Source organism: Ambystoma mexicanum, chromosome 1q (genome assembly GCF_040938575.1).
Source record: "Ambystoma mexicanum isolate Mex_15411 chromosome 1q, UKY_AmexF1_1, whole genome shotgun sequence".
NCBI lineage: Eukaryota > Metazoa > Chordata > Amphibia > Caudata > Ambystomatidae > Ambystoma > Ambystoma mexicanum.
The window spans coordinates 1,225,155,154-1,225,179,976 of record NC_090922.1 but is presented as its reverse complement, the minus strand read 5'-3'; the positions used below and the strand labels follow the sequence as shown (position 1 = coordinate 1,225,179,976).

At 45.9% G+C, this 24,823-nt stretch overlaps 1 protein-coding gene across 1 annotated transcript in view; it reads left to right on the top strand.

The window, feature by feature from the left end:
* The window catches only part of CACHD1 (cache domain containing 1), a 648,022-nt gene that overhangs the window by 495,479 nt on the left and 127,720 nt on the right, over window positions 1-24,823 (top strand). Inside the window, exons 11-12 of the mRNA XM_069641991.1 lie at window positions 16,172-16,295; window positions 17,759-17,876. Coding sequence (XP_069498092.1) covers window positions 16,172-16,295; window positions 17,759-17,876 — 242 coding nt within the window. The remainder of the gene's footprint in view (window positions 1-16,171; window positions 16,296-17,758; window positions 17,877-24,823) is intronic.

Here is a 24,823-nt window from a genome sequence, read left to right as displayed (position 1 = left end):
GATTCACGAGTGGCTCCAGTATGTCTGGCAGGGGCAGGAAGTAAGGGAGGTGCCGACTCCCTGTGCTTAATACCCTTTGTTACAGGAATGCACCCAAAGGTGATTGGCCGGCTGGCTGTCCGACAAGGACAGCCACCCTGCTGTGTGATTGACAGCTAGCCTGGAATGAATGGGAGAAACCTGCATAAAAGGTGAGGCTATTTGGCTTGGAAGGCAGAGTCGACCACTGGACGAAGGAATCCAAAGAAGAACTTGGAAGAGACGCCTGCTGCAACTCCTGGACCGTTGGTTTGCCTGGTGAAGCCCTGCTGCTGTGCTGAAGCTCCAAATTCGCCTCGACTAGAGAAGCCCTACAAGGACGTCTTCTCCCTTAGTGTTGGTGGGACCAATCAACTCCAAAGTAAGCAACCTGGACATTCTCTCAAAGCTGGTTGTATTTCCACTGCTGCTGCTGCTGGAACCGAAGTGCCAGGGAGATGAATACCAGATTGTGTGTTGCTTTTAAGTCGGACCCGAGCGCTAGGAAGATCCTACAGACTTCCATGATGCAGGACTGGCCAAGCCTGAGCCACCTCAACAGAGTGCTGGACCCCAAAAGCAAGGAAAGTCTGAAGTGATATCCGTGAACCGCGGTGTTGCTATTTGCTGTCGGACACGAGGAGCCGAAATAACGAATGGACCGCTGAATTGAAGTTTTCCCATTGCTGCCACTGACGGTCCCATTTGCAGAGCAGGAGTCCCCAGACTCCCTCCCTGTCTTGATTATGTTGCAGAGTTGCTAAGGCTTTGCCCCTCATAAGCCTCCCAGCTTGTGGCCTTTAAGTGTTTATTTTCTACAAACATTTCTAAAAACATTGTGCAAGACTTTTTACCTACCTGCAAATAAGCTCTTCAGCTCCCCTTGACATTGTGCAATTAACATTAGTGGTCCTGGCTCCCTGAGAGACTTTTCTTACCTTTGACGCTTTGCTTTATCTTTTCCCCCAGGAAAGGCTTAAACTTTGACATTGGAAGGTTTTAAAAAAAAAGTACTTACCTGTTTGTGAATTATTTGTTAACCTTTTTTTATTACTCTAATCTGTTACACCAAACTCTGTATTGCTCTAACAGTACCAGTGATGGATCAATGTCCACAGTGTCCTAGCTATTTGTCACCTGAAGGCGTAGGAAGTGTCTGTGTGGCATCCCCAATGGGTATCATTTGATTTAGAGAAACAGAGTGTTTTGAAGTGTATTTTATTTGTTATATATATTGCTCCCTTCTGAAGAAGGTTCGTACAACAAACTGTGAAATAAATCAATTGTTTTATCAAGAAACATTGAGTGCAAGTGTTTATTTGAATAAATGCTACTGTGAAACTGTGTCACATTACTGCGCACATGGTGACCCCTTGAGATAAGCCTGGCTGCTTAGCCACACTTCCAACCTGTGTAGTTCAGACTTATACCAAAGGTTGGGTCCCTATTGCCAGGAGATCAAGGTTATTGTAGTGCACCCAAAGGGCACTGCATACAATCTTGCCTAACACTCAGCAGTTTACAGAAAGGGGAATATAGCTTTCCAATCAGGACAACCAGACCCCCAATGGGAGCTGGTCCCATTCAGGCACTCTGGCAGCCATAGGACAGGGGGGGGTGGAAAACTCCCCCCCCCCCCCACTTCCTGCCTGCCCATACAATCTGGAGCCTAGGCGGGGACACCCAAGACACACTTCCGAAGGCTCTTTGTTGAAGAGTACCGAGCAGACATCGGGAATTGATGGTCACTCCAGCGGTCGTTACTCATCCCAGGACTGCTAAAGATCTTTAGAAAGACAGGGCTCCTCCAGGACAGCAGCAAGTTAATTGCCAAGCCTTCTTCCGACAGGTCTCCGGTTTCTATGCAGGTCTCGCAGCTGGATGGGATTCTTGGCTCCTTCAGGTTTCTCCAAGATCTCTGAAGAATGGGTGCAAGGGTCCTCATCTTATCCTGTGCATACCACTCGGACACACTGAAATCAGGTTCTGGATTGGGACCAGACAGTCCCAGCCACATCCTGCCAGCAAACACACAGTCCTCCAGAAGCCCGGCAAAAGCTTCTGCTTTCCCGGACACTGACGTCCTTATAAGGATTTTCCTGGCCTCTCAGGCCAGGAACAAGGCTAAAGAACAAGATGGAAAAAGAACAAGCGGAAAATCTCATGGCACGGCCATGTTTGACCAGTAGCTACAGTTAGTAGCCAAACGTGGTAAGGCTAAAACAAAGTCCCCAAAAGTGTGAAAAGGTACTGCTGCCACCAGCCTATTCTTTTAGCACTCCTAGAGTAACCCAACAATCCTCTGAGGCAAAAAAAAATGTACCCCATTGTACTGCAGTGTAAGCTGTATTGTACCATGATAAAAAGTTACCACAAGTGACACAAAAGAAACCAAAAGTAGCAACACAGTAACGCGATTAAGGGAAACAATGTTTCCCAGTACTGACAGCCTGAAGGACATGTCAGTTTCCCCATAATATATGAGCAAAAGCCAGTGCAGTGAAGCTTGCCCTGCAAAAAGAGCAGGTCAGAATCACAAATGAAAGCAAAATGTTTGGAGGTTCCATAAAGATGGAAGGAAATGTGCAATAAAGAGAAATCCTTCCTAACCAACACACAAATGATAAATCCCCCTAACAAGGACCACACTGTCTTCTTATGAGATCAAACGATCCACCATACCTATTATGCCAGAATATTTTTGTTTTGACCATTTAATGGTTGACATGTCTTTTGCCGAATGAGCCTTCTTCTGAGGCCTCACCAGACACACAATCAAATTGCTCCCATGAGTACCCTACACCATTCATAGTATGTGTCTCTCAAAAGCACATTGCGCAAGCCTTCTTGCACAGTAGATGTACATTAACTTGTAGGCCAGTCTATCCAGGTAATAGAGCCCAGGTCAGCCTCTGAGGAGTCCCAATGTTTCAGCATTTCCCCTGTCAAAATCAACCAGTTTTTCTAAACCAAGCAACCAAAGTGGGTGCCATCACTGTATAAAAGGCTGAACAATATATATTGGTTATCCACGTAATAACACTTGTATTTGCTCTACATTTATGCACAGACCGTTACTGTGCATCATGGGTTAACAGAAACATGGCAAGTGTTATTACCCATAGATGACAACTTTTCACAGTGGGCTCGAGGGTCACTTATGCGTTGCTCACAATCCCATGGCCCGCACTACAGAAAGTTACATCATTTGTATTTCTCCAGCATTGGATTTTTGAATAGTTCACATGCTTGAATATTCCCCGCCGTCAGACTGGGAATCCTCGGTTATTAAAAATAATTATATATACATACAAATGTTTTCCCTTAAGGAAAAAAGCAATGTAAATTGCCTATTTTACATGAAAAGGCACTAACTGGTGCAGTCCATCCTCCTCACTTTGGTCCCATATGACCCCAACCAATGAGTTGGCAGGGCTGAAGCTCCGCCCCATGGAGCCATCTTCAGGTGTTTCACCTTAGTCTATTAGAAAGGGTAATACTCCTCAGCTCTCTGAGCTTTCATCTGTTTTTGGTAAAAATCTACTTCACTTCAATCCGGTTTTTGGACTATTTCAGTGAGTTAGGGTTTTATTTTTTTTTTTTGTGAAACCGCTGAGTGAAAGCTTCCTCAAGGCACCGCATGGCAGAAGTAGTCATGGAAGAATGTGCTAAAGGGACAACAATCCCTCTTTAAAGATTGCAGTAGGTGCAAAATGAAGATCTTTGTGAGGGGCCAGCATGATCACTGCATATACTGCTTCTAACCTCATGATATTCAAACCTATCAAATCTGCAAATCTTTCTCTCAGAAAACACTGCAGGACAGGCACAGGGGGCTCCTGCTTCATCTGGAAAGAAAACCACAATCATCGGATGACTGCGCCTTCATCTTCTCACAAGAGTACTGAGAAGCAAGGTTCGAAGAGAAGAGCTTCTTCAGTTGAAAGGGTAGGATCTCTAAGGCCAAGAAGAAGAGTGACAAGGTCACACTCATGCCTTTTTAAAAGGGTGCAAGAGTAAAAAAAAAGCCATCATCTTGAAGAAAAGTCCAGTTGAAAAGGTAAGGAATCTCTCCTTCAACTCTAGTCATCGGAGCGGTTGTTGACGGGTCCGCCGTCATTGATCCTCCTTACTGTCCACGAGTGGACGTGTGTCGCCAAGACAAAGTGGGCTGTTGATGCAGTATTGTCCAGAGTGTTGATCATCCACAGTTTGTTTTGTTTATTTGTATAACACATTGATGGTTAAAATATCATGGTCCACAAGCAAAGCTTCGTCCTTGAAGACCGCGTCGACAGCTAAAGAATCTTCGCCCACGACAAAACATTTTGTCCACAAAGTCGTCCGGAGCACTGTCTATGGAGGTTCCGTCGCCGTAGGTTCTGTCCAAGAAAAACAGCACAGTAAGATCGTCTGCAACTGTCCCGTTGACTGGGAATTCACGCTCTACGGCAGAAAGAGTCTGCACGGAGGGTCCACCTTTCGTGGTCGATGACAAAAGATCTTCTCCGCACACAGCAGGTAGACTGGAAAAAAGTAGAGCAATTTCAGGCAGCCTTTGGAATGGCCAGAAACCTAACCCCGAACAGGGCCATGACTGAAATCCCAGATATTCTCCTCCAGGAAAAGTTTTCAGATTCTGATATACATATATCACACACCCTCTATCCCCCCATTCCCCAAGGAGAAAAGCCCAACTTGGCAACCCACCATAATGGACACTTTGGATCCCTTTGACCCTGCACTCATGCAATCCATGCAGAGGATCATTGAAGAATTCTAAAGACAAGCTCCTCTTACAGCACCATCAATCTCAAGACAAGGACATGTCTCACCACCACCACGAAGAGAGGAAAGGAAACATAGGAGTAGATCGCCGGAAGCAACAGGCGAAAGGTTACCTGGGCATGGCACATCTCCTCATCGTACCTCTCCACATCGATCATCTCTGGCACCTCGAGACAACCTCCTGGTAAGCCTCAAAAGCAGAAACATTACCATGTACCAGAGGCAGGTTCCCGGTTACCAAGAGGTGCATGGCCAAGGCCATCACAGCCTCCAAGGCCCGGGACATTTCAGCCCCATCCACAGTCTCGGGCTCAGACTGGCAAGAGGATCCGTATGACCCTATGGATGACCCATACAGTAACTGTTACGATCCGCATACTCAAGATGAGCCAGAGGAAGGGGAACTACCCAAGGATACACTGGCTCAAGGTACCCGATGAATGTGACACCTACATTGAAAAGCAACGAAAACATGACTCAGAAGGGGGTACTTCGCCGCTGGATGTCATGTCATTATACACTATAATGGCTAAGGCTGCAGAGCTGTTCTAGATTCAAATTTCCTGCGAAGAAAAGAAATCCATGCTTTATGAAAATGGTGACGAATGCAAGCAGAGAAAATATGATCTACTCCTTTATCTACCCCTCTCTGGTTTCCCGAGAAGAAATATAATGCTGCAGATATGGCACCCTTTTGTCTACAGGGTCACCAGAAGCCGGATTCTTAAATTACGGTTGCTGCAAGGAAAAAACTAGCTAACCAGTCATCACCTTTGACAGCCCCTCTTGACAAAGGTGTCGGAACTTGAAACTCTGGGCAGACAAGTGTCATCAGCAACTTCACTCACCATTAGAGCTACTAATGCGCTGGCACTGACAGCAAGTTTTGACAGGGAGAATGTGGCTAAGAATGTCAAAACAGGCAAAACATCTGCCACAGGAATTCCAAGAAGAAACAAAGGCCATTGTGGTGGATGGTGAAGCTGCATCCGATCATGTGATAGACACAGCGTCAGACATGGCAGAATGTGGATTTAGACTGATGGCCCATGGTACACTTCTCAGGAGGCAGGCCTGGATGAAGGTGAAAAACTTCAGGCTAGAAGTACAAGCCCAGATCCTGGACATGCCTTTTGATGGGAAGGATCTTTTTGGTAAAAAAAAAAAATGATCACGTTCAAAGAAATCAAATCTGATAAACACAAAGAGGGCTATAAGCTCGCTCAGAGATGAGGACAAGGACCGCCGTCCTTATCGTGCCTTTCGTGGCCCCACCACTAAGTACAGAGGGTATTCCAGATCCTTCAATACCCAAGGATCCTCCTCCACCTCGTACCAGCCAAGTAACGGGTACCAACTATCGAGTTATAACCACAAAAGTGATGGGTGAAAGGTTTTAAATGAATCTGAACCACTGGCATTGTTCTGGGCAAAACTAGAGTTTTTAACCCGTCTGTGCCATTGCAAAAGGGGTCCTGTGATAAGCAAATCAGTCAGGTACTGCCACCAATGGTAGCAGCCCAGCTCGAACTGCTAGTCCAGTTCTCTTCTGCACGGAAACACAGGGAACCGCCGAAATGTTTTGGGCTTGTTGGGCCTCCTCAGGGAGGTGCAGCTTGGTTCCCCATGGCGCAGCGAGCAAGTGACCCACGTCTGGGCATACCCTCTCTCACATAGGGAGACAACAAAAGTGATGGGTGAAAGGTTTTGAATGAATCTGAACCACTGGAACTTGTGGGTGAAATATAGCCCCTGGATGCCAGAAATAGAGGCCAGTCTCATTTGTGAATGCTCACTGAAATATAAGGTCAGCACAAAAGTGTCTTAAGGCCTATTGAACCTAAATCACCAACGAACAAAGTGGGCTTTGCAAGCAAAAGTGTGAAGATATGCGCAGTGCCTTTCAGCAAAGCCAGTTCACTCAATCCATGGTGAGCTGCATTGATATTTTGAGAGACGGCAGTGCACACAATATATTTGATGTAATACCCAATTGTGCTCCAAGTAGCTAAAGTGAAACTGAGCTCACTGCATGTGAAATAAATAAAAGAATGTAATTTTTGTTTTTCCCCTCACCCAAACTGACAGTATTCTAAGAGAAATGTTCACTCTACTTTCAAAGCGTGGACATGGTGTTCTCATATAACAGCCTTATACATATGGACAATCCAGAAGTGATATTCATGCATGTTGAAACTGTGTGCCTTATAAGATTACATTTAAAATCGCAATTGTGTGTGTGTTTAAAAGGCCATGTTTTGCTGGGTACATGAACGGTCATTTCTCCCCAAATGACACAAACTTCCAGGACGTTCCCTCTGCTGCCCTAAAGCCACAGGCCTGGTTGTCATCAATCGGAGCCATTACTTGAATTTATAGCAAGAAGTACATAGGCTTAGATCGAAAAACACAGTGAACACCAGATAAGCCCATGTCTGTTCATGCAGCAGGAGTGACCTTGGGGTCACAGGTCCCATAAAATATTCACTAGTGTTGCTCTCAGGCCTTGAAGAGGGTTAGGCAAAGATAAACTTTAGCCCACATCTGGATGATCACATGTCTAAGGAGAAATGAAACGGGATTGGTGGGGGCTGGGATGAAAGAGGCTGGAGTGAAACTGCAGTTTCATTAAATGGGAGAAATACATTTTATCGCAGAAAATGGGCAGCATACGTCACAACTGTCTTTCCAGACTTTTGTTACGGTGACAGTCACCCCTTGTAACCATGCTAACTGTGATAAACATAACTAAAGTTATTCATGAAATTGTGATTTGGGCCTCCCTTAATTCCAAGGGATTGGAAAGTTGGTATGTGCGTGCAGGTAATAATTAAAATGTGAACTGTAAATTGGCATGTTTTTCACTCAAATGGCTCCCGAATAAATGAAGAAAAACTATCTCTGCATACGAAGGGCGTGCTGACTTCAGACTAGCCTTATCTGAGTCGCCATAAAATGTATTTCTCAATAATATATGCATACATGTAAAGATTTGAAAATGTAGGGTACTTGCCATGTTGAGAGATTTTTTAGTTTAAAAGCTGACCGAGCCCATCTGTCAAAGAGCGATGATGGTTTCCCTGCCCACAGCTGTCCCAAATCACTCCCCCATCCCCTTGTCATATCAACTAACAGGTGGGAGGTGCGTAGTGAAAACCAGCCAATCCCTTTTGGGGGAATTGGGACAGGTTTGTGATGTCATCTGCCCTATCAGTAGACCAGTTTGCATTAGAACTAGACTGCTTCCACTAATTCCTTGAGGCAACCTGCTGATTAAATCTGGCGAGAAACATCCCAGCCGAGAGGCCTAAATCTTGATTTGTACACAGGAACCAGTAGACACATAAAATGATTGGGACCCCTTGGCGGATTCAGAGGAGATTCTTGACTGGGCCCCCCTTGCTGTCCCAGCAGTGCCCCGATGTTCCCTGATGCCCAGTTCCAGGCCTCTCCTGTAAGTAGAACCTTCCACACCACCATTTTATAGCCCGCCTGTGCCATTGCAAAAGGGGTCCAGCGATATGCAAATCAGTCTGGTACTGCCACCAATGGTAGCTGCCCAGCCAGAACTTCTAGGCCAGTAGGCCAGGTCCCCTCTGCACGTAAACACAAGCAACCCTGGACATGTTTCGCTTGGCCGAAACATGTTTAGGGATGCTTGTGGACTTGTGCAGAAGGGATGTGACCTAGCAATTGGGGCTGGACTGCCCCTTTTGGGGTAGACAAAGCCTGATTTGCATATGGTCTTTCCCCTTCTGTAATGGCTTGGCAGGCTAGAAAACGATAGTCTGGACGGTTGTCCATGGTTTTGATTAATTCAAAACCCTCCAGCCATCACCTTTTTGTTTTACCAACTGTCAAGTACCAAATACCACACGCAAAGAGGCAGGCAGGGTTCAGACCAAGCAAGGGCCCAGTCTAAGGAAAATTGATACAAGATATCCACACTGCCCACATCGCAATCTGGTGGGAGGGCGAATAATCGAAGACTTACACCATTGGCAAGAAATTACATCCGACATGTGTGTTACAGGTTGTGCAAACAGGACACACAATTGAATTGCCATGCTGTCCGTCTTCTCTACCTCAAAAATCGAAGGGTCCATCTGCTGATGCTTCTACAAATAGAAGTGGACAAGCTTCTACAAAAGGCGGCCATAGAACTGGCCCCACAAACCGAGGGAGGTATAAAGGTTCCTTTCTCTGTTTTCTCATCAAAAAGAAAAACTGGCAGTCGCGCCCAATATTAGATCGAAGGTCCTTAAACAAATTCATCAAATTTATAAAGTTCAAAAGTACGTCTCTTCAACAAGTGCTTCCATTGTTAAACAAAAACAACTTCTTGGCGACCCTATACCGTTAAGATGCATATTTTCCATGTTCCAGTCCACCTGTTGCAGACAGTATCTCAGGTTCTCCATGGGGCAAGAACATTTTCAGTTGTGCGTGCTTCCCTTCAGCCTCAAATCGGTCCCAAGGGTTTTTACAAAGCATCTAGTGCCAGTAGCAACACACCTTAGGTGAGCAGGAGTAGAGGTGTTTCCATATTTAGATGACTGGCTGATAAAGGCGAACTCCCAGAGGCACACAACTGTGGCAGTCGCAAAGACCAGAGCAATCCTATAAACTCTAGGCTATTCCATCAACGAGACCAAGTCCGCCCCTGTACATTCCCAAACCGCTCTTACTCTGGACGGAGCTGGACACTCGCATCCCCAGGGTACATCCGTCAACTGAGTGAATTTTGCTGATGCTGGGCATGGTCTCGTGGTTTCCCAACAATGTCTCTGCCATTGTACGTTAGTTTAAATCCCTGCTGGGCATGATATCCCCTTGTATATACCAGATTCCCAACTTAAGTTTTCGAATGAGGCCAATTCAGGAGGAATTAGACCACAAATGGACACAGGGCTACAGCGCGTTGGAAGATGCTGTTCTTCTCACACGGTCATTCCACAGGCACTGCAATGGTGGAATAGCCAAAACATCTAACTCAAGGCATAATATTTCACGCGCCTACCTCAGCATAGCACCTCAGAATGGATACATCCCACTCCAGTTGGGGACTACACCTCGGGGAGCTTCAAGCAAGGGTACATGCGCACCAGAAGACGCTAATCTCCACATCAATGTTTTAGAACTCCGAGCGATCAGCTTGGTGCTAAAATCATTCCAGCCTGTACTGGAAGGCCAGGTAGTCATTGTCCAATTGGACAATACCAACTCCATGCATTACACCAACCAACACCTTATGTTTTCAAGTGCCAGCTCCGCAAAGGTTACCTCACTGAGGGCTAATTCTTCATTAGACTCTAAGGGGTTGCAAAAACATCCTAGACCTGCTAGCACCGGCTCTGCCGAGGTTCCCAGTCACAAGGCTAAAATGGAACAAGTCCCCTGATTTCCCTGTGGTGACCATGCCTCACTGACACCTATGACACAGTTATAGGCATAACAAAAGGGGCTGTCCAACCCCTGCGGTCTGCTGTGGCCATTTTGACTCGCACCAATGTTCTCAGTGGCTGGTAGCGAGAGGCCTGTTTTTGGGGCTGAGCAGCCTTTTCTGCGTAATGTGGATAATAAGAACCCATTCCGCCCTCCGATGGATTGGCGTGCTCAGTTCCCGCTGCCACACACTGTCTCGCTCCCTCCTATGTCCTCTCCCTTGGTTTTACGTGGACCCAACTGGTGGAGGGCTGTCCTGGCAACCATCCTCTTTGCAGTCCTGGGGGTATGCCCCTTAAGAGCAGCCTCTACCCACTCCAGTGACTAGGCCGCCTTCTGAGGATGTTTTTAGCAAGTTTCAGACTCTTATGCACGCTGACCCGATGATGGCATACTTTAAGGATCTTTTCAAGGAAATGTATCCTAAGCCTCCCATCCCGCCACCTGCTCCAGCTCCTCCTTTGCAGGCTACAGTAGTGCTACATCCACCTCCTCTTCCAGTGGGGCCCCCTCATCCACTACCACTGCTGCCTCCACGTTCACCTGTGCTGAAGACTCCCGTTGCGCAATCAAGTCTGCCCAGAGGGTTCGAGGTGCCACGTGCGGCGGATCAAGTTTCTGATCCTGCCACACTGGATGAAGGTCAAGCAGACCAGGATTAACGACCCGCCCGCTGCGCTCTATCAAAGCCTTTCTTGACCTGTGAGTTTATATGATGGTGCTGCTTGATATTCCAATACCCGAGCCTCCTGCTCCACAGGAGGGTGTTCTCGCTGGAGCCTTTACTCTGACACAGGAGTGCACAGGCCTTTTCCTTCAAAAGTATATCCTGGCCGAATCCCACAAGGGCTGTGAAAAACCTCATTCTGGGTGACATGTGAACAAAAAAATTGACGCTCGCTACACGTGTCAGATGGCATACCCTTGTCTGCATGTCTGCTACCGTCATCGGCAGTGGTGGCAGCAGCTATGCTCCAGTCCAAGCCGTCCTCTACATCTTCCACTGCAGAGTCTCAAGTCAAGGAGGACAAGCTTCTTGATGCCATTGGAAAAAAAACATTTTCTAATTCGGCTCTTCAGCTGCGACAGGCTAATACCGAGGTCATCTTGGCGGCTGCGAATCTGAAACTGTGGAAGGAGCTTGTAGAGTTTCAGGATTGTATTCCTCCTGACAGGCTCGAAGGCTTTAAGGGCGGCTTATCAGATGCCAAAGTTCTGGCTCAAAACCTGCTGGAAGCTGCGGCCCACCATGTCGACACTTGTGCTCGGCGCCTAATGGTTGGAGTAGACCTCTCCAGCCAAGCGTCACTCCATACTACAAGTTCTCGAAGGAGGTTCAGGACAAAGTGCTTGATCTACCCTTCGAAGGCCAGAAACTGTTCAATTCCTCCACTGATGAGGAACTCACCAAGACAAAGGCAAGCAAGCAAACGCCTAAATCTTTGTCGGTCCTTGCCAAAACAGCAGCTAAAGCAGCTTCTACTAGAGGTCTCAGTCTCAAACAAGGTCCTTCTCTGATTTTAGAGGGTTCCAGGACCGCCGTGCGCATCGGGCAGAAGCTCCTTCAGGTGGGCCTAGCCACAAGCAGCAAGGGCAAGGTGGCCGTTTTTTCTCTCGGTCAACAGCCTCCTCTTTAGCAACTAGAGGTCTCCCCGCCGATAAACCATCTAAATGATGTTTTCCATCGGTCGCACGAGACTCCGGTGGGAGGACGAATATCGTTTCATCTGGAGGCATGGCAGACGATCACAGAAGACTTATGTTTTTTTTCAGTCGCCCGGATGTGCTTCTGCTTGCGCCTCCCTCCTACCCCACTCTCTCACCCTCCTATTCAGCAGACTGGGTAGCCTTGCCTCAGAGCCAAGGTACAGAAACTTCTAGACCTCAGAGCAGTGGACCCGGGTGGGCTACTCCTGTCTGTTTACAGTGCCCAGATCCAACCAGGCTGGCCTGCGCACTTTCCTCAACCTCTCCAATTAAAATCTTTCTACCCCAAGAGAAATTAAAGATGATTACGCCCAGACAGATATAGTCCTCTCTCTGTAAGGGCGTTTGGCTCAGCGTAGTAGACCTTCAGGACACTTGCATGCATCCTGATCTGGAGTCCGCATCAGAAATATCTGCGGTTCTCTGTGGGAACGGAACACTTCCAGTAACGAGCACTTCGTTTGGTCTCAGCTCTACGCTGCGTGTCTTTACAAAGATGATGGTGGTCATCATAGCATTCCTCAAACTGCAGGGAATTCATCTATATCCATATTTGGACGATTGGCTCCGGTGCAGTCCTTGCCCACAAGCCTCAACGCCCAATCATCAGTCACTCCTCTAGCTACTGTTTCTTGTCAGGCTGTTGGTGAACTGGCAGAAATCGTCTGACAGTTGCTCAAGACCTGATCTTTCAAGGTTCCTTTTGGGATACAGTCAGAAGCAGAGTGTTCCTAACGGAGGACAGGATTTCAGACCTGTCAACCACGTGCCAGCTTTTCCAGCAGTCCTTCCACATGTCAGCCAGGTGGTTCCAGGGACTCCTGGGCCTTATGGCCTTGTGTGTGTTAGCTTTACCTCTTGCACGACTGAAAAGGAGGTGCACTCAACTCTCTTTGGAGCTGCTGGTCTCAGGTTACGAATCCAGACTCCAAGATGATTCCGGTTCCATCTTCCATGGCGGCGGATCTTCAATGGTGGTCTTCTGCCAGAAACCTTTCGATGGGAACTTCCTATCAGGAGCCCTGCCCACAAGTAACAGTTACTACAGACTCCTCCCTTCTAGGGTGGGGAAGCCTTGTCACCTCGACGTGTACGATTTGTGGACGCCCCAGGACAGATGGTCCCATATACATTACCTAGAGCTCATGGCAGTTTTTCTGGTGCTCAAGGCTTTTCAGCCCTCTATTATCAACAGAGTAATTCGAATTCGCACTGACAATTCCGTAACGATGTTCTACATCAACAAACAGGGGGGCACCAGGTCTCATCCTCTGGAACTAGCTATCCAAATTTGGAATTGGGCAATTCAGCACAATGTCTGGTTTCAGGCAGTGCACATTCCGGGTCACATCAATGTGGCTGCAGACTCCCACAGCCGCCAATCTGCAGCAAATTAAGAGTGATTAAGAGTGGGAGATGATCCCTTTGGACAACTTGAAAGCTTACGCCTTTCCTCCTTTGCGGCTGATTCATGGGTTGCTCTGGAAACTTGGGAGTGCTTCCAGCTGTACTCTCCTCTTCGTAGCTCTTTGGTGGCCAGCCAGGTTCTGGTTTTTGGAACTGCAGCACCTGTCGGTGTGAAACCCAATCAGGTTGCGACAGATTCCCGACTTTCTTCACCAGAGAAATCACCTGTTGTGGCACCTCTCCCCACAATCCTTCAGCTTGGCGGCCTAGTGCCTGAGTTCTGGTCCCTAGCGCAGTTCAACCTGTCGGAGGATAACATGCGCATAATTCAGGCGGCACGTAGCAATTCTATGAGGGCTCAGTAGAAGTGCAAATGGCTTTGATTTTGTCACTGGTGTCTAGCTAAGCAGCTTGATCCACGACAGGCTTCTATTGACTGTTTTGTCTTTTATAATCTGACATTGCAGCCTCCGGCATCCATGTCTTATGTAGGACATGCCTATCCGCCATTGCAGCTTATCTGTCATCAAGAGACATTTTGCAGGTCTTCATCTTTTTCCTCTGGTTAGGCCACATCATCCAAAATGGGATTTAAATGTGGTCCTCACTGCGTTGTCATAATCCTTTTGAACCTATGGCTACTACCGAGCTCCGCTACCTTTCTTAGAAAGTGGCCTTCTTGATTGCGGTAACATCTGCGAGAAGAATAAGTGAGCTTCAAGCTCTTGGTCGGTAATCCGTTCCTAACTTTCCACAAGGTTAAGGTTGTGCTTTCCACCCATCCTTCTTTCTTTGCCTAAGTTGTCTCCAAGCTCCACTTAAACCAGTCAATAGCTTTACTTGTTTTCTTCCCGAACCCGGTCTCTGATGCCGAGAGGGTTTTACACAACCTAGACCTCGGACGAGCTCCTGAAGTTTTACCTCGACAGAACAAGCAAACTTAGAAGTTGTTCACAAGTCGTTACGTGTGGTGACCCAAAAGGGAAACCTGCCTCGAAAGCATCCATCTCTTCGTAGATAGCTTCATGTATCTCCAAGGCCTACAAAATTGACGGCCTTCAAGTCCCAAAGCGCATTCATGCACATTTGGACCGTGGCAAAGCAACTGATGTTGCCTTCCACAAATATGTCCCTTGGGAGTCCATAGTCAAGTCTGCTATGTGGGCGTCCCCTTTGGCTTTTTGCAGATATTTTCTTGACCCGAGCTCCCGGGCTGATGCCCAATTCGACCAGGCAGTTCTTAAGAATTTGTTCCAATAAGGGAATTTCCGTCCTCCCGTTTCTTTTGGTCAGTGCTTGGGGAATCTCCCACAAGTATGGAGGAAAGGGGATGGGACGTAGGAACATGAGTTACTCACGGTAGTGACTACCTTACTCCTAGTCTATAGTCCCCTTTCCTCCATACGCCTGCCATCCCCTCTAATAAATATCCTCTATTTTGCTAAATGGTCCTGGACCTGGTAATAGAAAAGGACTGAAGTGTGATGCACGGGACAGGGCTCAGGAAGGCGGGCTGCGGTCACATGCCGTGGCCCAGAGTAAAAATAAAAGGATGACAAAGTGATATTTTTTTTTTTTTCTTTTTTAAATGCTTAAAGTGCTCCTGTCCGATTCACGGAATGTCCCACAAGTATGGAGGACTAGGGACTATGGACTAGGCTTAAGGTAGTCACTAAGATGAGTAACTTTGTCAAAATCCTGCATCTAAAATCCTCTGCACCCGCAACACATGGGCCTCTCTCAACCGGACCGAGCACAGAAGTACATATGCAGTTTCTGGAACCCCTGAAGTGGTCTCTGGGAAATTCTGAGTAAGGGAGGGAAAGTTAACATATCATTTCAGTCCCCCCCACCCCTCCAGTAGGGGTTACTTGGCCCTAAAGTCCTCCCCTATCTCTCTTGCCAGACTCAAAGGATGCTTGTCTAGTCATGGATATCCTCTTCCGCTAAGCCTTTTCTAGTGTGGTGGGACTGGAAGAGAGATGTACGTGAGCTTTTCCTAACTTGGAACACTGAATCGCAACCACTGGCATTGCTCAATCAATTAGTAAACCTCCCTAAACACTATAACTTGTGTAGCTGGTGGCTCTAGGCCCCATTACAGCAGAGCTGAACTTACTAAGTGTTTGGGATCTAGTTCTGTTATTGCTTTCAGGTGTTTTACTGTATTGTTCGATTCTGATCAATTACCAGTTTTTTTTTTTATTTCGAATCGGCTGCTTATCTATCTTTTTGGTGTTATTGATAGTGTTGCCAATAAATCTACAAAGCTGATGCTTAACTGTCTTTAAGATAAAGAGTTGGGGTTCTCACTAGTACCCCGAAGGATAGATGCATATATGTATATAATGGAACTGTGATTTTAAAATAAATATCTCTTTCGATGTAAATGATTTGGTGCCTTTTACTGATAAACGATACAGTTCAGCCACGGTGAAGTCAAAGGTCAACTTGGTTTGATAGTTCATATTGCAATATTATTCCCTGTGCACTTGCATTGGCTCACAGGAATTTCGTTTTTATAGGAAACAATGGTGTAGACAAACCACTTCTTATTGGCTGAGCACGATCTCGATCCTGATTCTGAGCAGTACCCAGTGTTAGAGATGGGACAAATCTCGCCAGTTTCCTTTTGAGGTTTCTATGATGTGTTGACGGATGCCCCCTTAAATGAGTACTAGACTCCTCTTTCTCTGCATTCCACCAATTTCCTTGGTCCTACTTGCAAGTGTTGTGATTTGAATGTACTATTTTCCCTGTTTAATTGGTCTTAAAACTAATTTCATTTTTTCCTAAACCATTCAAGGCTACACTCTTATGCACCCATCCCTGGCTAGACCCTACCTGCTGGCTGAACCTCCGCTGCACACAGATATCATACATTATGAGAACATTCCAAGATTCGAGTTGGTCCGGCAAAACATCCTTGGGTAAGCAAAGCACTTGAAATAAATTAGTCTCGAACACAAATGAGTTTGGGATGGTGGCTAAACAGCTGAAAACAAAGTGCCTTGTTTATGGATCAAAAGCTAGCTCATGGCTCTTTCTGCTCTTAATTCTGCCTGGTGGCTTTGATATCTACCCTCAAGTGCATCCCTACTTTATTAACAACATATGTATGTGCATGTTTCACTAGCTCAGAGTTCTAGTCTCTGTACATCGTGAGGTACAACAAATGTGCAATGCATGGTATTGCAGGGCGTTGCCTCGTGGTTAACAAAGCTACGTAGGGAGTTTCAGGGCGTGTCCTTTGGTGATGAATTAAATGCAGCTTCAGACGCTTGAACAAATTATCGGGGTATTGGGAGACTTCAACCAGAAAATGAAACCCAAAAGAAAAAGGATGGTCACTATTGCGGATAGAGCAACTACTAGTGGCAGGTCATAAGAACTCTAATGTAGCTTTTTTTTCCTATAACTTTTTCACAATGGAGCATTGTGCGCCCTTTCCTGTTTGTAGCTTTGGTTTGGCCACAGTTCATTGAATCTACATCACACACAACGCCTACAATTATGGAGCAGGGCTGGTCCTTTTTGCTGTTGGTCTGCGGGAATGACTACGTTAGACTTCTAGTTGAACAAGAATACAAAATTAAAACTAGTGTTTGCAGAAATGTTGCCGATTCATTCGCTCTAGTGTGCTGTAACATTAAGGCGGTCTTATTTTTTTTAAATGTATTTAGTGCCATTTAGATAAACATGGTAACTATCAAACAATCACAGTGCCACCCCATCCCCCCCGCCCCTTAGACCCACGTAAATCAAAACGGTCTTAATTTTAAATGGGGTTGGATAACTTTTAGAGGGAGACTAAATGATCGCATTTGACACACTTAATCGTAGAGACGCGTCACAAACGACACTTTATATAATGCATAGTTTAATTGTTTGTGTGAATTTGTGTGCGCAATGACTTGTCACCATTAGAGTAAATAAAGTGGTGATTTTAATACACATGACCACCATTCAGGGTTACTGGGAATGTTGCTACAGGAATGCTTTTTTTTTGCCTCACATTGGTTTAAAATGTTGGTTGCAACTTGAGACATTTTTTGCTTTGGTTCTGGGAAGGGGTTTGTGCAGGTTGTGGCATGGTACTGACGAAAATATCAGAATTGGAGATAAACTGTCTCGTGCCCAGCATCGCCTGTCCCCTCTCATTGTCTATGGAATCGATCGTAATGTATCAACACCTCTTATTTAAACATTCTTCCATGAAGGGAAAGTTAAAACCAGGTGCTGACAAGCGCCGTCACAACACTAAAGGAAGCCATAACAGAAGACTGGGGAGGAGATGGTGTGTTAGCATGCATTGTGTCTTTTTAAGCGATTGTACATCTTTGTTTTACCTCGTTGCTAAACTGCTTAATTTTGTATTTTGTTACCAACGTAGCCTCCCTCTCGGCAGCCAGGTTATTGCAGTGCCAGTTAACTCCTCACTTTCTTGGCATGTGAACAAACTGAGAGAATCTGGCAAAGACGCCTACAATGTTAGCTACGCTTGGAAAATGGTGAGTGAAAACGTGCCTGCTTTTAAGTGAGTCCAGGACTATTTTCTGAAGATCCGCGTAAATGCCTTGGTTACCTTTTAAATATAAACTTCCTGTATTGGACTGTCAACAGTCCTGTATCACATTCACGGGGGTCCTTTTTTAATGGTCCCTGTAATTAGAAAATCACAGAATTATTCTTGTTAAGAGGCCACCAGGGATGCACATTCTTTAAAGGTCAGACACGTCCGCATTTGAGTTATGTAATGCAGCTGTGTTTAAAATGGAGTGTGAGCTCACCTGTGCTAGTGGAAAAAGTAGGGACACGAGCCATTTCTTAAAGGTGCACAGGGAGGAGCGAGCGTGGTGCCATGGCTAAGTTGCACCCATTGTAGCCTGGAGACTAGGGTTCTGATCCCAGCTCAGGTACTTGACGAGGAATGTGTAGATATCTGACTACAACACTGCCCGATGTGTCCCAGATTCTAGATCTTTAATGGGATTCTGGAAATAAAGCAAATTGTGCATTGTCTGCTCCTGTGATTAAGGCATGTTGCCCATCTTTCCATCTCGCAATAATCTCCGTAGGTCCGTCTCAGGCGACCCCATACACCTCAGGTCTTCGCTCTATGACTCTCTGTGCTAAGAGATGCTGTTAGAAGAGTTTTCCTAAAGTCCCACTTGGAGGTAAGATTTTAGTAAGCTATCCCAGTGGTTTGTAGATCTCCAACCAGAATCAGTCTGTAGTACTCTGAGACCTTGGTATAGTGGCAGAGCAGTCAGGCTTATCTTAAGAGGAAAATATGAGCTGTAGGTAAGTACACTGAACCCAGTTATACCAACCCACATAGGTATACTTTACAATACTTTCAGAAGGCCACTTCTTAGTTCGTAATTGCTGAACGCACACAATTGTTACAGGAGTTTGACAGGTCCACTGTACTACTGGTAATAATGCGCACCCATTAATACGGTAATTGCATGTAGTCGGCATACACATCTAAGATAATGATATTTGCGAAGGAAAAGAGTTGGTTAGTGTTATTCTAGTACAGCTTCAGGTTCTAGAGTAAGTTTCCCTGCACAACAAGTCTTTTAAAGTCCAAAATGCAACCATACCTAAAAGGCAGTTCGGAGAGGCTTAAAGACTTGAAAAGCAACTGAAGTCAAACGTTCTTGTGGATACTTTCTAGTCTCTAGGAAAGAGTTGGAGTCTCGCTAAGGAGACACAATCAGCGGCTTCAGTCTGTGCTTGCCCTGGATACCTACGTGCACTCCAACGCTCTGGAGCGACTTTCTGGAATAAGGTAAGCAATACCTTTTCCCCCACAGTACCTTACGTTTGAAGAAAACATTTGTGGTGGATGCTGTGTGATGTTGCAGCTCTGGACCTGACCTCCTGATGCCTTAGTCTGATGACGAAAGGCAGGACAGTGGAGGGGATCTCTCAGCAGTAGTCTCGAGGGGGACCTTCTGGCACTGTTCAGCAACTTCTTAGGTCACTCTGTGGTTTTGGCACCCTTTCTGCAGCACCAACAAAGGATGCGATTTGCCCATTGAATCTTCTTGGGTTCCTGCAGTCCTGCACTCTGATGAGGGGGGGTCTGGAGTGTCCTTGAGGGCTCAGTAAAGACTTGGACGGATTTGGCCTTTCCACAACGATGCACCCGAAATGGGCAGTAGGTCTCCTGGTATTGGGGTTGCGCAGCTCTGGAAACTCATAGGACCTCGGAAGATGGCTCAAATCAAAGTTCGTCCTAGGACTGATTGTTCCCACCAGTCAATGGGAAGGAGTCAGTTTTGAAGTTCCTCTGTCGCACAGAAAACGGGGTCATGGCAGCAGTTGTCTTCAGTGTTGCAAAGGTTCTGCAGGCGTCTATGATCATCTTCATCGGTTACCTCCGCTTCCAGTTGTCGACTTGCTTTTCATTCCAGAAGCCTCACCTTTCATACAGTTCCAGCACTTACTCCTCTGCAATCTTCCTCAGCAGTTTACAGAAAGGGGCATTTGCCTGTCCAATCAGGACAGCCAAACCCCAAGTGGGAGCTGGTCCCATTCAGGCACTCTGGCAGACAAATGACAGTGGGTGGAAAACTCCTCCCCCACTTCCTGCCTTCCCAGACACTCTGGAACCTATGCGGCTTGCCAAGGGCTCCCACCTGTTCGGCAAGAATTGATATAGTAACACTGTGTGAGACTATACAACGCTTGTCTACTTGGTATTGGGTAACCCAACTTTTGGTATACAGCTGTACTACCCAAGTTGGTAGTGTGACTGAGCAGACTGGCCTATGTCAAGATGGGTAAATGTGAGCTGTAGCAATGAAATTCGCAAATACAAGTAGCACTTATACTCAAGATTTCAGTTATGAATAATTATCTAACATCCATTTTTATATTGTTCTTTAAAAAGGGCAAGATATGTAACAATCAAATATACTTTTCCAGAATCAGCCTAAGTTTAGTGGATACTCTTTAGAAATGCTTTTTACACACTTCCTACACCTGAGGTGACTTTGCAAGGACAGTAATGGCATTTATATATCACTAGTACACTTTGCAGATTCTGAGGTTGCAGAAAGGAAAAGTTGAAGGAAAAAGATTAAACAAGTTCTCAGGGCATGTGAGTATACTTAAATCTTCCAATGGAGTCTAGACAAAACCTTTCCCAGTAATAACAGTCTAAACACAAGTTATCGCCTCTGAGGGACAGAAAATAATCAGTCAATGGACTAGAAGAGTCTGCCGGGAACCAGGACAGCCAAAGTCAATTGGACCACAGTCTATGGAGCTGAGGCACTTCGTAGTTAATAAGTCTTGCACAAAGTTGGAGAGTTTGGTAGAAAACCCTTGTAGGGGCACAGGCTGTTACACTTGTGGAAAGCAGGGCTGAAATCGACTCTAACTAAAGTATCCACTGCAAGTCACAATGGAGAAGAGCAAAGCTATAGACACTGAGGTAAGTACCCCAAGTCTGAACAGTACCTCTCGTTTGAAAAAGAGTGGTCCAGCTGGATTCTGTCCTGTTGCAGTGATGCAGATCCTGGGTTCCTGAGCTTCAGTCGTGGGGACCAGAGGGAGGACATCTGGAGGGCTCCTGCGGCAGCAATGTGTAGGTTGTCGGCAGCTACAGGCTCTTTTTGCATCCGCGCCACTGTGGTAAACGGCACTACTGCGGATCTTGGAATACAGTTGGGTTGCCTTCACGCCTTGAGTCGTGCACTCTGGTGAGGGGACTCCAGCTCTAGTTGTCCTGCTTCTGGAGGGTCCTTAGGAGACTCCTGGAGTTTGTCTGGATTGCAGATGTTGCACTCTACTACGGATTTCTCGACCCCTCACACTTGGTTCTTGCAGCAGCAAAGTAGTACAGCCAATCAGCCAATCAAGTGGTGTTCGTCTCTCGGTTAGTTGGTCCCACTAACACAGGGGAAGTCGTCCCTTACGGAGCTTCTCTTGCTGATCAGAAATGGGAGTTTCGGCACAGCAGCAGGGCTTCACCGGGCAATTCAAAGGTCCAGGATGATGCAGCAAGCTTCGTTCACGGTTTCTTCGTTTGGTGTTCTTCCAAGTGGCCGACTCTGCCTCCAGTCCCAAAACCCTCGCCGTATAAGCAGGTTTCTCCCATTCATGCACAGCCTAGGCTGTCAATCACACAGCAGGGTGGCTGTCCTTAAAGGACAGCCAGTCAGCCAATCAGGACTGGTTGCATTTAGACATTCCTAGAAACGAAGGGCAGGGGAGTTTCGGGCACCTCCCTCACATCCTGCCTTGCCAGACACACTGAAGCCAGAGGCGGGTTTCAGGACTGAAGCCCGCCAAAGGCAAAATGAACTAAGGGCTCAAACCTGGCTTGGCATGCAGAGTAAAACCCAGAAAGACCTCACAAATGGAAAATGGCGAAAAAAAGAGTAGGGCCATTTTGATAAAATGGTCACCCATGGGTTCTATACTGCAGCTGAGGGTACAACCTGAAATAGAAAAGCACAATGGTAGGAAAATTAAACCACTGCCACCAGCCATTTAAAGTAGTGAGGGTAATATAAAATATTTTACATGAGTAGGTAGGATTAGAAGTTACTAAGTAATCCCCCTAGCACTCCACATAAGGTGTGTGCTGGACATACTAAGAGAAAAGGTAAGTAAAGTCCATTTCACTTTACTATTCTTCAGAACGATAGTTCACCCAAGAAGAGATATTTAAACCTTTGGATTTCTGACATGGCACTGAAGGCACTGTCACCATACAAAAAATAGATGCCTATGGAGTTTGTTAGACACCAAAAACAGTGAAAGCACATAATCCAAAGTAGGTTAAAACACATGAGAGAGTGAGAAAAATGTCTCATTCACTCCAGGGTTAAGATTAAAAAGTCCTAAGGACAGCAAAAGAGTTGGGGATCTCTATGGTTAAAGGGAATTGGCACATAAATTAGATTTCTCCCTAACACCGCCAAAGGCAAAACACACAAAGGCCTCCCCCTCGCTGAATGGTAAAAGGGCTGACAGCCATGCTAGTAATGGCATAGCCTGTGGTAGGAAATTACACAATAGTTGGTAGAACGCGTCCACTTCCACCAGTCATAGCTAGGAGATTGTCTGTGACTGACAAGTCACAGGAGCAGAGACAATGGGGATACTAGGTATCCCTTTGGCACTCCACATTAGGTGGTGTGTGCCAATCCCTCAGACTGTAAAGTTTTAGGGGAGATCCTTAAGAACTGTAGTTACTCTAGGAGAAAGAAAAGAATCTCAAAGGAGGACCATAAGGGTCCCCAGCAACACTGCCCATAAGGAGCTGTGTGCTGCAACTGTAAAATACAGATGCCCTGAAGAGTTCAGGAGTAATCTAGACTCCATAGGATAGGTACAAATACAAAGAATAGAGTTCCAAAAGGCTGAGCCCACAAGAATGAAGCAGTGGAAAGAGGCTCCACTCATTCAGGATTTCAGAAAAAGGTCCAGCAAAAAGTGCTGGGGGTCTCCCTAGGAGAGTGGAGGAAGTATAAAAATGATAAATCTCTCGAACAGATTTGCCTGCCACAAACAGTTGGCTCTGCAGTATAACACTACTTCATGGTATCCGGTCATTGCATCGACAACCAAAGCATCGACAGCTATACCATCTAAAAAAAAAAAAAAAAAAGCATCTAACAAAAAAAAGCATCTAATGCATTGTTTTAGATGGTAAAGGTTTTAGTTTAATGAAAATGGGTTTTAAAGGTTAAAGTGGGTTCGGGGTGCCCCCCCCCCTTAAAAGAAATATATAAATAATGCATTAGATGCTTTTTTTAGATGGTATGGCATTAGATGCTTTGGCTGTCGATGGAATGACTATAAACCCTACTTTGTGGAAAAAAAATTCCCTACGTCTCGAGCATGGAAGCAACTGGGGGAGAGTATTATTTTGCAATGTTGGCATTACAAGCCTACTTGCACCTTAACTGCAGATCTTAGAATGTTGAATTCTGTGCCAACAGATTTAAGGAGTTACTAATTCATGGTATCCTTCACTATGCAATGCTTGTATGTATTCTTTTATGTTGTGTACTTTGTGGGCAATGTTATACAGGGTCTGGTTTGATAAGTAAACTGTTTGTCTAATCGCAATGCATCTATCCTGGAAACAGAAAAAAATATTCTATCCTTGAAACACTCGAACTGCCTGAATGACAATTGCCCTGCCCAAATAATCAAAGACGCGGCAAGAGACCTAGAACCTTTCTTCACTAAACTGATTAATGCCTCATTCACGACTAACACTGTCCCAAGCAACCTAAAAGAGTCCTGGGTGCTACCTTTGCTAAAAAAATAAATAAATAAAAACTCTGCACTCTTCCATCCCAACAAATTACAGGCCCATTACTACGGTGCCTTTCTTCCTCAAAATTATCGATAGGGTTGCGTGCTTGCAAATTCAGAATTACCTGGAAACCCCAACCACCTTCTAGGATCTCGCCAATCTTGCTTCAGGCTACAACATGGCAAGGAAACAGCACTAATCGACCTAAAAACACAAATTGATGAGCTCAGGGACCAAGGCAAAACTGCCATGATACTACTCCTGGACCTGTCGGCGGCCTTTGACTTGGTGGACCATGAAGTCCTGTACAAACACCTAGCTACGGCAGCCCACTTCTCGATGGACACAATAGCATGGGTTCAGTCCTTCCTTGACAATAGAACGATCCAAGTCTTCTCCCCTTCGGCCGCCCCTATCCAGACTGCTTGTGACGTTCCACAAGGTTCTTGTGTATTGCCAACCATGTATAATATATTTCCCAAGCCCCTATTCGACAAATTGGACAGACTGGGGGTCACCTACATGAATTACGCAGATGACACCCAGATCCTTATCCCCCTTTCGGGCAATTTTGACATAGATACAGCCTTGGTAAATAAAATATACCTCCTCATTCAGGCATGGATAGCATCCCATGGCCACTGCCTGAATGACGACAAAACAGAAATCTTAATTCTTGGATCAGCTACTACCTTAAAAAAAACATCACTCTAATTATTCCGCCTTCAACATAGACCAACATTATCAAGGTAGCTACGGAAGTTAAAACCTTAGGCTTTTGCCTCGACTCCACCCTGACCCTAAGGAAACAGGTAAATTCCATGACGTCTACTGCCTACACCTGCAATCTCATCAGACCCTGCAGACCATTCTTATCCAAAACAAGTTGCATTATCATTGCCAACGCCCTAATGTCAATATTGGATTACTGCAGCACTCTATACTTGGGGGCCAACAAATATATACTGGATAAAATCCAAATCTTACAAAATAATACCCTGAGAGCGGCCCTGAAAATCCCTAACAGACAACATGTCTCCAAAATCAGAAGGGAACACCACTGGTTAAATATTAACGATAGAATCCTACTCAAAGCATTCTCCTTGACGTACAAGTACCTGGACGACACAGCTCCCCATACCTGACTGAAAGAATGGTTAGGAGGGC